Genomic DNA, 16,744 nt, shown 5'->3' with positions numbered 1-16,744 from the left:
TATCAAATCAATACATAACACAATGTATAATATGATATACAAATGCAGCAGTAAATGGAGCAGCTATTAGCACCCTCGGTACACACCTACTCCTGGACATGATAAGAAGCCACATTATTTGGTGTCCTACTAGTTTTAAAAAAAAGTACTTGGGGAACTTAAAGCTTTGCCAGGATAGCACTTGGTTTAACATCTGATCCAAAGGACCACACTTCAAAAAAAGTAGAACACTTCGCTCTACAACTGAACTTCCCTCTATAACTTACATGTCAGCTCTTTTCCAGTTATGGCACAGATGATAAACTTAGGCTTTTCTAAGTTCTTTTCTAAGTTCTAACTTAGGCTTTTCTAACTACTGCTCAAGAGAACACCAACTAAACGAGCCACACAGAAACCTGAACTTAAGTCTGTCACTTTTATAAGTTGACCACACAAGAAAACTTTTTGTTAGGTTATTAATTTAACATACACCAAAGCACAGTTTAAACAAGGCAACAAGGTGTTCGTGAGCATTGGCACTAATTTCAGAGTCTGGAGTAATACTTCTGTCTTCTAAATGGAGACAACTCAGGAAAAACTGGGACAGCTGGCAATTATACCTGAACTATAAGCATTTTTTGCAGAATTTACCAGCTGAAATCCTGGTTCCACTCAAGGCAATGGAAGTTTTCCCACTGACATCAATGGGGCTGGGATTTCACTTACTCTATATAGATTTAAAGTTCTTGATTCAGGGACATGTCTTTAAAACAAAAGTCACCAGGAGATGTTTACATGTATTTACCACAGAAATATCCAATGATTCTTTCATTTCACTACCAGAATATGTACGTTAGAGTGTTGCTAGCAATATTTTTGGTGTTTCTGTTAGCACACGCCATACACCTATTATGATATGCTGAGGGAATCACTGAAGATTTGTGGTGATATATGTATAACTAGTAAGTGAAGTTTTAACAGCTGAGTAGACCATTGGACACAATGGCAACTACTGTATTCAATTTTCTCTTTCACAGAATTACACCTTTAAAATATAATACAACTGTCATTTTTAACTTATTTCAGACAGAATCACATATTATCATATCTTGCAGAAACATACTGCTTAGTCAATAAGGGGTGTGTGTTTGCATAGTCACAAAAGAAATCCTTCAGTATTCTTTGAGGCCATTCACACTTTTGTATCTAGACACAAAAATGTGTATTAAGAACAGATACTGTGTGAGCCTTAATGCTGAATGTCTTTGATTTGCTAGATATCTTTTCTGTAATCTTAATATAGCATTTGCATTTTTCTTATGTGGGAAGAAAACAGAGGAAATCATCATAGATAAAAGACTGTTGCTATTAAAGTGCAAAGAAAACTAGTTTTTTGATTCAGTCAAAAACATACTTAGTGATTTGTAATAGAAGAATGAAATGAACTCACTGTGTCTCAAGAGGTCTGCAATTTGATCTCCACAAAAGGTAGCTTGCCAATTTAATTGAGGTAGGAGTTATTTAATTTTTTTTTATACAGGTACAGTTTCAATAAAACTACATATGCCTATAATACTGCAATGGCAGATGTGTCTCGATTATTAGAGGTGGGCTCTAGGGAATTTATACAATGGATTTTGAAATCTGTAAGCAGCTGTTTGTAGAGGGGTGGAACATTGTAACACACATACACGTGTTCCTTAAGTGCAGTAATGTTTTGTTATTTTACTGCAGGTATATTACAGAGATGAAATTTAATAACTTACTGTATACAGTACCAATAAAACTGAAAGATTCTGTGCCCTAACGTTCATGAAGAAAATACAAATTAGAAGCAGATAGTTCTGTTCACATATATATGGCCATACAGTATTTGTTGCTGTACTCACTGATGGAGTGTTGCCATTTCTATTAACTTATTGTTTATATAAACAGGAGTTCAGTCCATCAAAAGAAAAACAGAACAAACAAAAAACAAAACAAAATAATGGTAACTCACAAGGTGCTAAAGAGTCACCCCGATCAAGCCAGGGGAAAGAATGTGCACTTACTTACATGGACAAGATTCAGCCATGCATTTGCAGGGTCTGTTGGATGCATTAAGCCCCTATGCAATGCTATCAAAGATAATGTTTTAACAACAAAGCAATTCTTTAGTCAGTAAGACAGAAATCTGCTTTAAAAATACACATATGTCGAAATCCGTGCTGAAAGGTAGACTAAAGAAAACAAAGTCTACAAAAAAACTCTGTCATTTTTCCTCATGCATTTAATGGACGCCTTTACAGATTACAGCTTGAACCTCTCTAGTCCAGCATCTTCAGGACTTGAACGGTGCCAAAGGAGAAAATCCGATAGACCACAAGAGGTCAATATTGTCTAGTAGCATTACCAACACTTCCACTGTTTACTGGGCTCTTAGAAGGAATATTGGGGTAAGTTAGAACTAAACAGCACCACAGAATACCAAGAGCCAGGACTGGTGGGTGTGAACAGACTTCACAGGACTTGGCCACAGCCATGATAAGTGATCATCCAGATACCAAAAATCACAATGGATTATGGATGTTGCCAGATGAGAGAGTTTCAACCTGTATTAGAAATGCTGAAGCAATTAAATAAATCACAATGGAAAAGATAAGTCTCAGTATTTACACCTGAAGAAAGTACATGAATACTATTAGGCCTATTTCCCCCTCAGCACAAAAACACTGCTTGTTATGCAAAAAATTACACGCTCATTGTGACAAAGGCATGGAGGGTTTAAAATACTTGACTCGGTATGTGTTTACCACACAAAATTTCCCACGAATTTTCACTTCACTTCTACAGTACTGATTCTGAAGAGCTCCTAGCAGTATTTTAGTATGTCTGTAAGCACATTCCATATATTTACCCTGTTATGCTGAAGAAGCAATATTTTAAAAGCGGTGTTCCATAGTTTTTTTTAAAACACTAGGGCTATGGTCACATTAGCCCCTCCATTTGGAAGGGCTAAGGGGAGGGGTTATGGCACTGTGGCACTTCGGGATATGCTAATGAGGTGCTTCCATGAATATGCAATCCCTCGTTAGCATAATGGCAGCCGCACGTGGCTTTCGAAACAGCCTCCTGATTTTGAAAGGCCCCCTGGCTACACAGTCGATTGCGTTTTGAAACCGGCAGTTTCAAAGCATGCGTGACCACTATTATGCTAATGATGCCACAGCTTCACAGTATTCCACTGCACAGAAGATGATTTATGAAATGGAAGAGAGCCTGAAATGGGTGTATTTATGAAGCCACTGTGGAGGAGAAAACAAGTCTTTCCCTTCCTCCCGCCCAGCCGTCTGCACAAGGAGGACAGCAGTATCTTTGTCCACCTCCACCAAAGTCTGCTTTAGTTGCAGAAGTCTGACAAGTGGGAAAGAAAGGATAAGATCCCTTCATTAGCTAGTATGGGGAAATTCAGAAGATACCTCCTGCTGTCCAGCTTCCACTATGCAATCAGTAGGAAAATCCCATATATGTTAGCAACCAGCCTCCGAGATGGAGGAAGGGGATGATGGTAGAACTCTGTGATTGTGAGATATAAAAGATCTAGAGGAGAGGGGCTTTTGAGGTACAGGGTGCATGTAGCAGAGATTCAGGTAACAGAAGTTTCCTGTAATGCCCATTGTAGTATTTCTCTTTGGGGTGTGAAGAAGTCACTATATCTCCCCCTCCATGTCTCCCCAACTCCACGCAATGAGAACAGGTGTATGAAGAGACAAGAGCTCACTTTTTCCAACCCTAAGAAGAATGATGCAGTGGTCACAGAAGGATGAGGAAACTAGGACCAACTGAGGCATGACTTTGGGAGGAGTTGGGAGAGCAAAGTGGATCTGGGATGATGGAGAAAGCCTGAGTGGAAAAATGAACCTGGAAAAGGCTGTGGAACAAGTAATCCTCAAGCATTGCCCCTGTTTCTGTCACCCAGACCTCTCCCTTCCATCCTTGCCATCACTGCCCCATCCACACCACCTCTGCCAGTTGAGACACAAGAGAAAGGACTTTCGAGTAGACAGCTCCCTCTACTTCTTCCCTGATTGCACCACTTGCAAGTCCATCTTAGCTATTTATGTGTATTTAGGAGGTATTCAGCAAAGTGGAGAGCAAGTTTAAACATCAAAAGGAGAAGCACATTCAAGGCCAGAATTTAGCCACCTTTCCCCTCAACATGCTAGTAATACCAGCTAGTCACCTTTGGATTGTTTTATATTTAATTACTGCTGTTAAAAACTGAATATTGGCTGCTGTGCATCTGCTAAAAGACAGCCCTAAATTTTCAAAGCATTGTGGCTTCCATTAATGCCCACAGGAGTCATGCTGCTACAATCCATATGCTACTTTGGAAATTCAGGGGGTAATTCTGAAATACCAGGCTGTTTTTACATTAGTGCTTTAATGCTCTTTCTTCATTCATGATTTTTATTAACTTTTGCTTATCACATCTCAGTGGCTCCAGACTATTCACAAATCACCACTGACATAATGTAATAGTCAGTCACATCAACTATCAGCTGATTAATGGATCCATACACAGCATATGATACTATGAATCTAATCATAATATTTTGCGTATCTACAGCACCTTCCATCCAAGGATCTCAGTGTTTTATAAATACTGTTGAACAAAGAAAACACCCCTCCTCATTTGACAGATGGGAAGCTGAGGCACAAAAGTGATTAAATGATTCATCTATGGTCACACAGAAAATAGATGGCTGTCGTAAACAGAACCCGGATAGCCTGATTCACAGGACCAAGAGAACATGCTTTGGTTTCCTCTGGAGACATATCAGTGCCATCACAGTGAAGTGAAGCCCCGCTGTTAAGACTATTGATCAAACCCAATATTTACATGATTTGATTCTGTTGTAGCTGCAGCTATTGAAACAGGTCCTGATTTAGACTAAGGTTACATATACACTAGGCAAAGTAAGTCAACCACAGATACACAATTACAGCTACGGCAGTTGCATTGCTAAAATCTATCTCTCTTTGCTTGGCTAACTTGGCCATCTCTACTGGGGAAGGTCGATGGGAGAGTTTCTCCCATCAATCTCCCTTACTCCATGCATCTCATGAAGAGTATGGGGGTCAACTGCAACTCCTGAGAGGTTGATTTTGCACTTCCATACGAGATGCATGAAATCGAACCCCAGAGCCTGACCCTCAGTGGGTCAATCTTCCGGGGTAGCGTAGACATAGCCTAAGCTCTGTGGGTCAGGAAGCAGATGTATCGTTCTACTTCATGTAAAATTAGCTTTCCCACAAACGATAAGCATTGCTGTTAGCATTAATTTGTCTACAGCCTCTCCATATACCAACACAGTGAAAATCCACATATTGGGGAAATTATAAGCATTAAGACAGTGGGCAACTTCACCCTCACAAAACAGGAAACAGTTTGGAAGTAACGGCATAGGCAGTATGGCACATGCTGAAGCTTGGGCATATCACAGAATCCTGAGTATCTAGCATAATCCCATGTGCATTCTTGCTAAACCTAAAATGAGTGTGCAGATTTGTGTTGATTTCTGAAAGGCAAATTGACTTCTACTGATACGATCCATATCTAGTGCTCTGCATAGGTGAGTTCCTGCACCAAGTGGGATAGGAACATCGGAGCTGCTGTCTTATTAATTTTTTCCCTGAAGAAAACTTTCTCCACTTGAACAGCAGCAGCAAAGGCATGATGAACTCTATTCTTTTGCCCAGTTGACATTAGTGAGATGTTTACTTCAGGGTGATTTTAACTTCCAAGACTATATCCAGGGCTACAATGTGCCTCCCTTTTGGAAGGGCCATGTAAATACAGCCATTCGAAAATGCTAATGAGGCATGGATTTAAATATCATGTGCCTTGTTAGCATACTCCTGTGGGATCTTGCTTTCTAAAGGGGCTGCTTTCGAAATGGAAGCAGCCGTGTAGCCAGTGTTCCCTTGGAAGGAAATCCAGATTACAAAAGCAACCTTTTCCCCCCTGCAAAAAATTGGAAAAAAGGGGTTTTTGAAATTGGGGTTTCCTTTCGAGAGAACCCTGGCTACATGGCTGCTTGCATTATGAAAGCAGCCCCTTTCAAAAGTGAGATTATGCTAATGAGGTGCAAGATATTTAAATCAGTGCCTCATTGGCACTTTCGAACAGCTATATTTACAAGCCCCTTCTGAAAGGGAGGGGCAGTGTAGCCACTGCCTATAGCCTATTCCTGGTGCCACTGAAGACAAAGCAATACTTCCACTGACCACAGGGGATCTGGAACAGCAGTTCTCTTGTGGGAATCATTTAATTTTGTAAAAGATGAAAAAATCTACAAAACAAGTATGACTGCGACCAAGACACTTTTCAAATATTAGGTGAAATTCTAGCTCCACTAAAACTCCCACTGACTTCAGTAGGACCCGGAAGCTTTTGTATGACACATTTTTCTCCTTTTAGAGAGGTGATCATAGATTCTAGAGCTTCTTTGTTACAGATGGAATGGTTTAGAGTGATTATAATTATTATGATATATACATGTGTAAATTTGGTAAGTATAACACAATAAGAGGAAAAAGTCTGACCGTTTTCTGGCATCTAACTGAGCATGTTGATTATACTTCCTGTTTTGTGAGCATGAACCTTCAGTTAGGATATGTTTTTTTCTTCCTTTTTGACAAGGTGATCATAGATTCTAGAGGTTCTTTGTTATATGTGCAACAGTTTATGAGCACAGATCTGTATATTTTTGAATCTGGAGCTTACCTCAGAAACTTAGAGTTCCTATGAGAGACAGAACTTTGCCATAACGAGGTCTCTCTGAGATGGATACTTAATTGTTCCAGACTCAGTATAAACAGTGAGAAATGGACTCTGCCCTGAAGAGCTTGCAATATAAACAGACAAAGGGTGGAGCAAAGGGTGTATTATTAACTCAGTTCGATAGATGATGAGCTCAGGCACAGAGAGATTAAGTACTTTGAACAAGGTTACACAGGAAGGCTGTGATAGAGCCACAAACTCACCCAAAGTCTCCAGAATCCTACATCCAGGCCTTAATCACCTAACCATCCATCCTAGCATCTGACTCATTAGCAACTTCTTTCAGCTGAGGCTACGTCTACATTCATGGTCGATCTTCTGGGGTTCAATTTTGCACATCTAGTATGGACACATGAAATTGACCTCTCAGCAATTGCAGTCAACCCCTGTACTCCTTGCGAGATGCAAAGAGTTAAGAGAGGTCAACAGGAGAAACTCTGCCCATCAACCTTCCCCAGTATGGACAGCCAAGTTAGCGGAGTGCAGATATGTAATTCTGGCTATGGCAATGGTGTAGCTAAAATGGATGTATCTGTGGTTAACTTACTGAGTGGTTAATCAGAAAGCAGAAAAAGCCTTTAAAGAAGAACTGATATTGTGTGTTGTAAGTCAGATAAATACTTGGGAGAAACACGAAGCAGAATTCTTCTATTTGCTTACAGGAGAATTTATTGCAATGGCTAGGTGTTAACTCTCAGACAAAATAGATCTGCCACTGATTATTAGTTTCCCTTCTAGCTGAGACAGACCCTCCAGAGTGTTCCACCTCTTTTTTCTATGGTTCATCTGGGGAAGGACGAAGTCTTGGAGTGACCATTGAGTGAACTGTGTTGTCCAGATATTGATAAAAAGACAGCGCTCTTCCACGTATCGTGGCCAGAGTTCTAAACATGGGTGAGTCAGTGGGAAGGAGTTCTAAACGTGGGAAGGAGGGAGGTCTAAACATGGAAGAGAGGAAGGGCGGAAGGAACTACTGAGCCCCCTTACTTCCTCTGTCATATATCATTTGATCTGGTATAAACAGATATTGTTAGACTGCTGGAAAGAGTAGATCCTCGAGTCCTTCATACTTGTCTCTGCAATGGCTCTAGTAATTGCAAGATAACTGATGCAAATATTTCCCAGAATGGAGTTACTAACTCAAGTCCTAATGGATCATGGGACCAACTAGGCTACTTGGAGTTAAGTCAGTTTGCATATCAGTTCCATCCTTGTTAATTAGTTTAATTGCAACCTTAAAACAATGCTCTGGAAATGTTCAGAAAATGAATACATAATGGATTCAGTTAGCTTGTTACCATACCATGCCTGTTCCTTAGACTTTCACAAGTTTCTCACTTGTAAGAATGCCCCCAAGTGTAACAAAAATGGGAAAAAAATTACAAAAATCAGGCCAAGTATGGAAATTCCAGTCCTGGATAGAGGTCATGCAAAGTGATGAGAAGAGCAGTTTAAGTAAATCACCAGTACCCAGACAGGAAGGGGAACAACATCGGCTATGTGAATCCTGGCAGTATGAGAAGTTGGTGGTTGGCTCATCTACAGGATAGACCATTAGATTTAGGCTTCCAGGTAACAGAACTATCAGGATCCACTAAATTATCAACAGTTGAAGACTACAGGGTATCTGGAAACCTACTGGAAATTTTCTGGGATGTGTTTTTGTCCTTAGTGGGAAGGTTTTACTTTGTACCCCACCAGACAAAGTTTGAGAGTAACAACAGAGGAAGAATGGCATATGCTAAATCACTTGCATGATTATAGGGATTGCAGAACAATTCTTTTGGTAAAGTACTAAGATTTTCTGCAAGACTAAGGCACAAAAAAACTTGTGCATTTCTAGATCCCTGAACTGTTTCTCACAATACTGTAAGCACTGACAGAAAGAATTCAATAACAGAGTGAAAGAGAAATTAAAAATATTGTCAAACGAAAAAAAGGTATATTTTTGGATGAGAAGTGAAATGATATGGAGAAGCAATGATGAGGACAGAAACAGGAAGATAATTCTAGGGCTAGGGCTGCAAGGAAGAAGGCTCTTGCAACAAGACTGGTAAGATTATATGGACAGAGAAAGTATGTAATCAGATAAGTAGTAAATGAGAGCAGGCATGTGAGCTGGTAATAGAAACCAGCCAGTATAAGGACTGGTAGAGTTCATTAATTCATTCATGCCATGCTGATTAGCGTAGGTGATCATGGCCCTCCACCCCATCTATTATGAGTATTCTGAGCATCTCCACAGTACTGTGGCAATGCAACCATAAAGTGATATTATTCAATATTTTCTCATGTTGTCCACCTCGTCACTGGCAGAGTAAGAGTGGCAAAATCTGTTCTTGTGTTTCATTCCTCTGCCCTGAATTTTTTACTGTTGCTTCTTTAACAAATCAAATATGCCTCAACAAATCAAATCTTTATATTATGGTAATAAATACATGGCTAATGGCTATACGTGAATATAGAAGTAGCATAGTTGATTCAACTGAATTTATGATGAAATTAGAAATTTGAACTTTTTTTTCTGCATGTATTTGCTTATTGTGAAAACTTCAATAATTCTGTAATTTGTTTCCTATCTATCAAGGCTTGTTTATAAAATATTCATAATCAAATACGTATTTGCCAGTCACTATATAAATATGCTTATATGTTCATGACTGGATTTGCAAACGTGCACTAGGAGGAATCCCTATCCTTTCTGTTTGCTCCACATAGCATTTATAAATTTATAGGTTTGCTTGAAACATGGAAGAAAAGTATTCCCTAATTAACTCTTTCCAGGTGAAGCCTAGTGTGTACTATTTTATACATAAAGCATTGCGAATGTCAACCAATCTGAATGATAATTTCATAAATAAAGAGGCCCCTTACTTAGCAGAAGAAATCTTGATGGCTATAAGGAATCATATTCATTCCTACCACTAAGGAAAGGAACAGGGACAAGCAAGACTATTTTTCGATTGGCCAACAAAAGGAGCCCCTACTGAAAATAGTCTGTTCAATCATCATTTGCAAAAGGGAAGTATGCTGTCGGTCTCCTTCTCCTCAAAATTCAAATGACCTCTGTCTTGACTCTCTGAAACCAGACACCTTGGATCAGACCTACTGCAGAAATTGAAAGCTTTACACTAGGGACACAGCACTGGGACGCTTGTTGCCCAAACTATCTACTCTGAACATTTGCACTCACATTCCAAAGATAGTTCCATTGCACTGGAGTGACTGCAAATTTCTTTCCGGTGGAATTTTTCCAAACAAACCAGGATAAACTGCACTTTATAACATGTGCAGACAGTACTCAGTCCCTGCCCCAGCCACAGCTGGTCTCATCTTAACAAATCTTTCACTGCAGACCTGAATGGAGCTGATGGCAATCTGAGTATTGTGGAGAGTCAAAACCTGAAATAGCTAACAGATGTAGGAAAGCGAGCAGAGTGTCAGCTTTACAAGATATATTAAAGATACATATGTGCACTTTGAAGGCAAAATTCTATGTAATTTATTGAGGCTGTTTACCTTTTGCTATGCTAACTTAAGCCTTTTTTTTAAATAAATTGTTTTCCTGTATTATTAAATAGTTTTTAAAGAACTTGGACATATGAAGAGAATAACGGGAGCAAGTATCCCCCCTTTCTATTAGGGAAATATAGTTTTTTGAGAGTGGCAGGATTAAGATTTATAAAGCTCTGAATTTTAAAAGGGGTTATTAAATTCTTTCAGTAGTTTTCCAAAGTAAGAGACTAGCGCACTTATAAAAAGAAAAGGAAACTTTGCAGTGTTCAGAAACAAAATGAGTTTAAACATACGATTAGCACTGCTACTGAAATTAAAAAGAAAGCATCCTTTAAAAAAATCAATTGTCTTGAAACAAAGCTTAGACTTTTGGCTATTGATAGTATTTTTAGGCTCAGAGTCTCTCTGGAGACTTAAAAGTATGCAAATGCAGAGTGCACGAAGGCACAAACACACACATGCTATACCTTTGTATTACATTGGCATTTTATTATTTAATTAAACTACTCTTATTTTTCTAGCTCACGCATGCTTCCCTTGAGACGGCTTTGCTGTTAGCCTGCTGGCCTTGACTTCCAGCCAAAAACAATTCAGAAACAAAAAGGGACAACAAATCATATTTTCACAGACATTTTTATCCCTCAGTACAACCCTGTTTTCACACAACATCATACAGACTCTGTGAAAACTATAATTTATTGCAATAGCCATCCAAAACCAGGGTTTGACACATGCTCTGCAGTGTGTTTCCACTTTTATAATGTATTAAATTGTGCCATTAGGAAGGAACTGTTATGCTGAAACAGTATAACATTATAAAGGACAGTAATCAATAGTTGACAGTGGCCACTGAGATCCTAGCAGGTTGACTGAACTACAAACAGAAACCAGAAACTGTATCTCTATTAAAACAGCTCAGACAGAAGCTGCCTACATACATTTGCAGATTAAGATTATTTTTGAGAAATACTTGTTTGTGTATCATGGAGAGGCTCAAAAATGGATAATCAACTTTACAAAACACAGCTAATTTATCAGACTATTTATCACTACCTTTCCACTGCATAGATGATCACTTACCTGGTGGCAACCCTGTAAATTCGAGTCTCTTCCATATGATGAGTATGAACCCCTTTCTGTTTTACCTGTCAATAAAAAATAAATAGGTGTGTGAGTGTTACCAAAGGTATATTTCTTCTCTAATATCTAACATGAAATTAACCTACATATCCATACTTGCATTTACATAAGTAAAACAGGCACTTCTGACCACATACTTACGTAGGCAACAGAAAGAGATTAACGCTTTATTCTGCGCATGATAATGTAGAAATAAGCTTTCTACTCTTAGTCATATTGCTCCAAACACTTCCTAAGAACTGTAATTTAAAGGGATTCTGGCATTTTTCTATAGAAACAAATAGACTTCTTGCCCTCTCAAAAAAGGTACCCCTTTTTGGATCTCCATTCCTCAGTCGCAAGCTAAACAACCGTGAGGTTATTTATTGTAGTGTATTCTTTATTTATTTATTATTTATAGAGCAGGCAGGCTACTTATATTGTGACCCATGTACAGTAATTCCCATTGATTACAACACCACGCATTGGTGAGGGCAGAGCCAGTCAGTCAAATGCTCTCCAGATGGTGAACTTAACAAAGAAACTCTTCAGGATTCTGCGTTTTTCACTCTTTCCCAAGAGTAAATTCCCCCATGATCAACGTAATGATGGAATTTACACCTGGGAGAGAAAAATTTGGTTGGAAATTTGCCACTCTCCACCAAATTTCCAACTGCACAAGCAGCGCTGGGGTTTGAACAGAGGCCCAGTGACTGCCAAGACTCTATGCCAACCCTAAGTACCTAATTTTTTTTTCAGTAGGCCTTTAAATCTCAGATCAAATGGCAGAGCTATAGCATTGGCTAGAGTTATGCCATATTCAAAAGTAAAATAAAGGTTCTTTATAAATTGAAAGACTGGTCTTAAACATAATCAGGAGAGAGACAGTTGCTGCAGAACGCTAAGTCATAGCTCGGTAGCACTAAACCATGTGCAAGTGGAACAAAGAACAATCAGGAAGGTTGGTACAAAACATACTGGCATAAAGGGCCCCTGAGTTGGTGAGAAATAGTAACAGGGGGACAGTGGAAAGATTATCAGATTAAAAAAAGGAGAAGAGCAAATTAAAGACCAGGAAAGGCACTGTTGATAGTGTTGAGGCTTTTATTACAGACAAAAACATAAAATGCCAAATACAACACTCGCTTCTGGCCATGTGTTATACATACAACTCCTATCAATGTTGTCAACAGCTGGGAACACATATCTAAAGTTCACATTGTTTCCCTTTCAAACTGATAATAAATTCTAACTGGGTATATGCACATTACCAGTTCAGAATGGATCATTTATTCAGTATCACTACCAAAGACATTCATTACAAAACATTTTCCCAACAAAACATTACTTTATTTGAAAATGTTCGAACAAAGCTTTGTAGTTTTGCACAGTTTGTGCTGGGAGAAAAAAAGTGCAAGTGGACTAAGAAAACAAAATTTTGTTTCTTGAAGACAAGTGTTGAATGGCAGTCTAAAATATTACTAAATCTCATTTCAGCCACTTGAACAAGTAACATTTTTCTAGCATGGTGTGATTTTTACAGAGATAATGCCATTGTTGTGTCAGATTATTACACAGAAAATGTATGCAGTAAGTTATAACAGTTCTTAAAATTATTCTGTACATACTTTAACCCACTTTATCAGCCTTTTCTTTAACATATTAAGCTATTCTATCTCTGGATCTCCCTTGAGATTATTAGTGATGCGATCTGGCCTGTAAAAGAGGTTTGGTGTAAAGTAATTGTATAATATTCTTGCTTATTTCCTGGAGTTAAAAAAATACAGCATAATTTTAGTAGAACAATTTAAAATTTTGTGGCTTGGATTTTTAAATAAACTCATTACTTAAACAAGTCAATTAACAACATATGCAGAATTTGTATATGTTTAGAATCTTTTGAAAATACTTTTGGGTGGTAATAAAAAAAGATCTGAGAAATTTATTTTGTTATCCCTTAGATTCAGTGCAAATAAGGCTCAATAGAAAAAAAACCCATCAATATTGAAATAATAATCAATTTCTAAACTTAAATTCTGGTGCCAGTGCTGAGATCTAAAAACAAAACACCTTGTTTGTATCTGTCTGCAGTTCTATGTGTTACTTCACATTGCCCCAATAGGGCTACTTGTCTTCAAGTCAGAAAGTCAATACAAATGAAAAATGCTAAGAACTGAAAAGGGAGGATGGTGGTAGTGATGTGCATGTAAGCTAAGTAGTAGCCACAACACAAGAAGCTCTGAATGCAATTCTCATTTGTTGCATGGGTATCAGTCATCTTCTTTACTATCATATCAGATACAGGCTGCCTCGTCTTAATTTCAGTTGTTAAAAAATATTTATCCAGATACAAAAATAAACCCACTGCAAATTACAAGTTGTCAGGGTTAAAAATCTACTTCTATTTGTGTGGGGGAGGATAAGAGAACAGCATAGACATGAATCATTCTCAGTAATTTGAGTGTTTCCATGACATCAATGGGCACTCGTCCAGGACTCTGTCGAAGTCTGTGAGGTACCAAAGCAGCACAGCAGCCAGCAGGAGATTGACTTTTTTTTTTTTCCCAAGGATTATGCTCCTTGTAAAGATTTCATCTGTAGCATCCACTTTCACCAGCAAAAAGATAGCTTTGCAGATCATGAGTGAAAACATTTCATTCTGATAGTGTAAGCCCTTAACTTTATTACGTTTTTCTTTTTGTTCCCAAATACAGCTAGAAATCCGCCTTCTCTATTAAAAACAAAACCACAAATTTTGAAAAGTCAAGAAGCCATTTAAATATATATTTACACAAACACACACATTCACAATCAATTGTAATTATGAAATTAACATTTTTCGTAATGACACTTCATTTTGTAGGAAAAATATTTTTTGTATAAACTGTCCATTTAAAATTAGCTACAGTCTTGATGTTGATTTTCTGCTTAAAATTCACTGGCACATTTGTTTCAGATAATAAAATTTGCAAGAGCGCTGATAATATGCTAGAGTAGGCTCTTAAAGTAACTATTTCTGCTCACAATACAAAAGCTTACCCTGATTTTCTCAATTTACTGTACACTACGTATCATTTTTAGTCACCCTAGCACAACAGTCTGTAGAGTGTGTGTTTTCTAACAAAGGTTTGTAAAGATATTTTAAAAAAATGTTTTTGAGAGAGAGAGAGAGAATCTACAGTGATGTAGAAAGCCGACGCATTCACTGCGGAATTTTCGAGACAACCCTCTAGTACTAGAATGCGGCAGCCGCTGCGGATATTTTTTGGCACAAAGACAATGGTGGCAGTGCCAAGCCCCATGGCTAAAACTACTCAAAAGAGGCATAAGGGTAGCATTAATCGCTCAAGTCTTTTACTGCATGGAGTACTGATGTCCATAATTTAAAAACTAAAAGTACCCGTTAGTAATATTTGCTGTAAGCAAAGGGAGGGGGAAAGCTTAAAATACAGACCAAGAAAAAAATCTTGTCAGATATTTGATTAATTTTTCTACCTAGAGGACCAAACGTTAAAATGTGCCAACTGTTTCTAGCACTGAGCACATGTAACAAAAGATATATCCTTATGTGGCTTTATGTTCTGACAATTGAATCAAAGCTTCATAAATGTCGATGACCTACAGTTGAGCATTAAATAACTTTGAGGCATGCTGCATCCTTAAAAGAATGTACAGAAAGCATCTTTATTATTAACAGAATAATTTAAAAAAAAACCCTTTTCAATTAATTGACACAATGTATGCCAATCAAACTAACGCTAAACAAAGAATGAACAACAAGCAGCTCTTCTTCTCTGACAAACACACTGAATATGCAGTTTTATACTCTGTAAACAGGCCAAGAAACAAAAATATTGCTTATCTAAACTGAACTAAATGATTGCTTAAGCTGTATTTGCTAGCAGTTTAGTTTTACTGTAAAAAAAGAGAGCAACACTGGATTGACAATCAATCAATAAAGAAGCTACTTGCCTCTCCATGGTGCACTTTGAAAAATTAATCAAATTAAGTAGAAAATTTAAGCAACTTCCAAAGCATAAATGCAAGTCATCTAATTCTCCACTATATTTTCTTTGCCCTGAAAGATAGGGCACCTTGTCTTTAGTATGCAGAATAAGAAGACATGAAGCAACTTTCTCCATCTGCTAAGGAAAAAGGAAGTGAAGCTATTGTTATAGATTATTTGACTTCAATATTTATCTTGATTTCATGTCTGACATATTTTTCTAGAGATGAGCTCAAGCAGCAAAACTGAGAACCAGATTTCCAACACTTCGGGTTTTCATTTTTAGATTCTGGTTTTGCTTTAGTCTATAACAAAAAGAGAAGGCCAGTTAATAAAATTTGAGCTGAAATTTGAACAATTCAGAATTTGGAGCTACTTGGGTCAGAGGTTTGGGTTCAGAGCCACTAATTTTATCATCGTGTATTTTCTCACATTTTTTGGAATTTGAGTTTGTCTCTTCTTTGTGTATGCTGTATTCACCAGTCATGGAAGAAAGGACGTCTCAAGAGCATCTCAAGGATGGCCTGACTGATCTGTCCAAGGAGAAGGACAAATTAGGGAAAAGGAAATATCACCAAGCATGATATATGTCAAACCTAAAATATATTTTGGAGAAAGGTATGAGCAACTCAGGAGGAACTTGGCATGCAAAACTTCAATATACAATGCACAATGTGCTATGTTATTAATATACAAATAAAAATGGTTAATTTACATAATCATAAAGCCCATGCAATGTTTAGCCTAACTCTATAATCCCCATATATGTCTACATTGCTGTGCCGTCTGTTGGAGTTTCGGTGTTCTGGAAATGCAGTATCGGCACTCACGTAATCATTTAATTCACCACTGATGTTCAGCTACCAATGGGTTGAAATGCAGCATCGACTGAACAGCCCGAGCAACACTGCACAATTGTTTACAACAGCAGTGCCTCAGTCTGTCAGGATTTTCATTTTGATCATTAGAGATTGAAAATTTAAATGACTAAGTTATACTCAGACTAAATTTAAAATACAGGTTCTCAGCCTTGACATTTTTCCCCTCTGGAAAAAAAAAAAAAAACAGAAGCCCACCCTCAATTATAACTATCTCACAGAGCTGGAAGGGACTTCAGAGTCACTGAGTCCAGTCCCCTGTACTCACAGCAGGAGCAATCACTATCCCTGCTAGATATTTTTTTTAAATGTATTTGCCCCAAATAGCCCCTTCAAGGATTGAGCTCACAACCATGGGTTTAGCAGGCCAATGATCAAACCACTGGGCTAGCCCTTCTTCCTGGTTTCAGCAGGTAACCC

At 38.0% G+C, this 16,744-nt stretch overlaps 1 protein-coding gene across 7 annotated transcripts in view; it reads right to left on the bottom strand.

Moving 5' to 3' along the window:
• TCF4 (transcription factor 4) overlaps window positions 1–16,744 on the bottom strand; it is a 353,182-nt gene that overhangs the window by 167,018 nt on the left and 169,420 nt on the right. For all 7 annotated transcript variants that reach the window (XM_074995760.1, XM_074995762.1, XM_074995765.1 and 4 more), the window contains one exon: window positions 11,402–11,466. In XM_074995760.1, coding sequence (XP_074851861.1) covers window positions 11,402–11,466 — 65 coding nt within the window. The remainder of the gene's footprint in view (window positions 1–11,401; window positions 11,467–16,744) is intronic.

This window comes from Carettochelys insculpta, chromosome 5 (genome assembly GCF_033958435.1).
Source record: "Carettochelys insculpta isolate YL-2023 chromosome 5, ASM3395843v1, whole genome shotgun sequence".
Taxonomy (NCBI): Eukaryota; Metazoa; Chordata; order Testudines; family Carettochelyidae; genus Carettochelys; species Carettochelys insculpta.
This window is presented reverse-complemented; position numbering and strand designations above follow the sequence as displayed.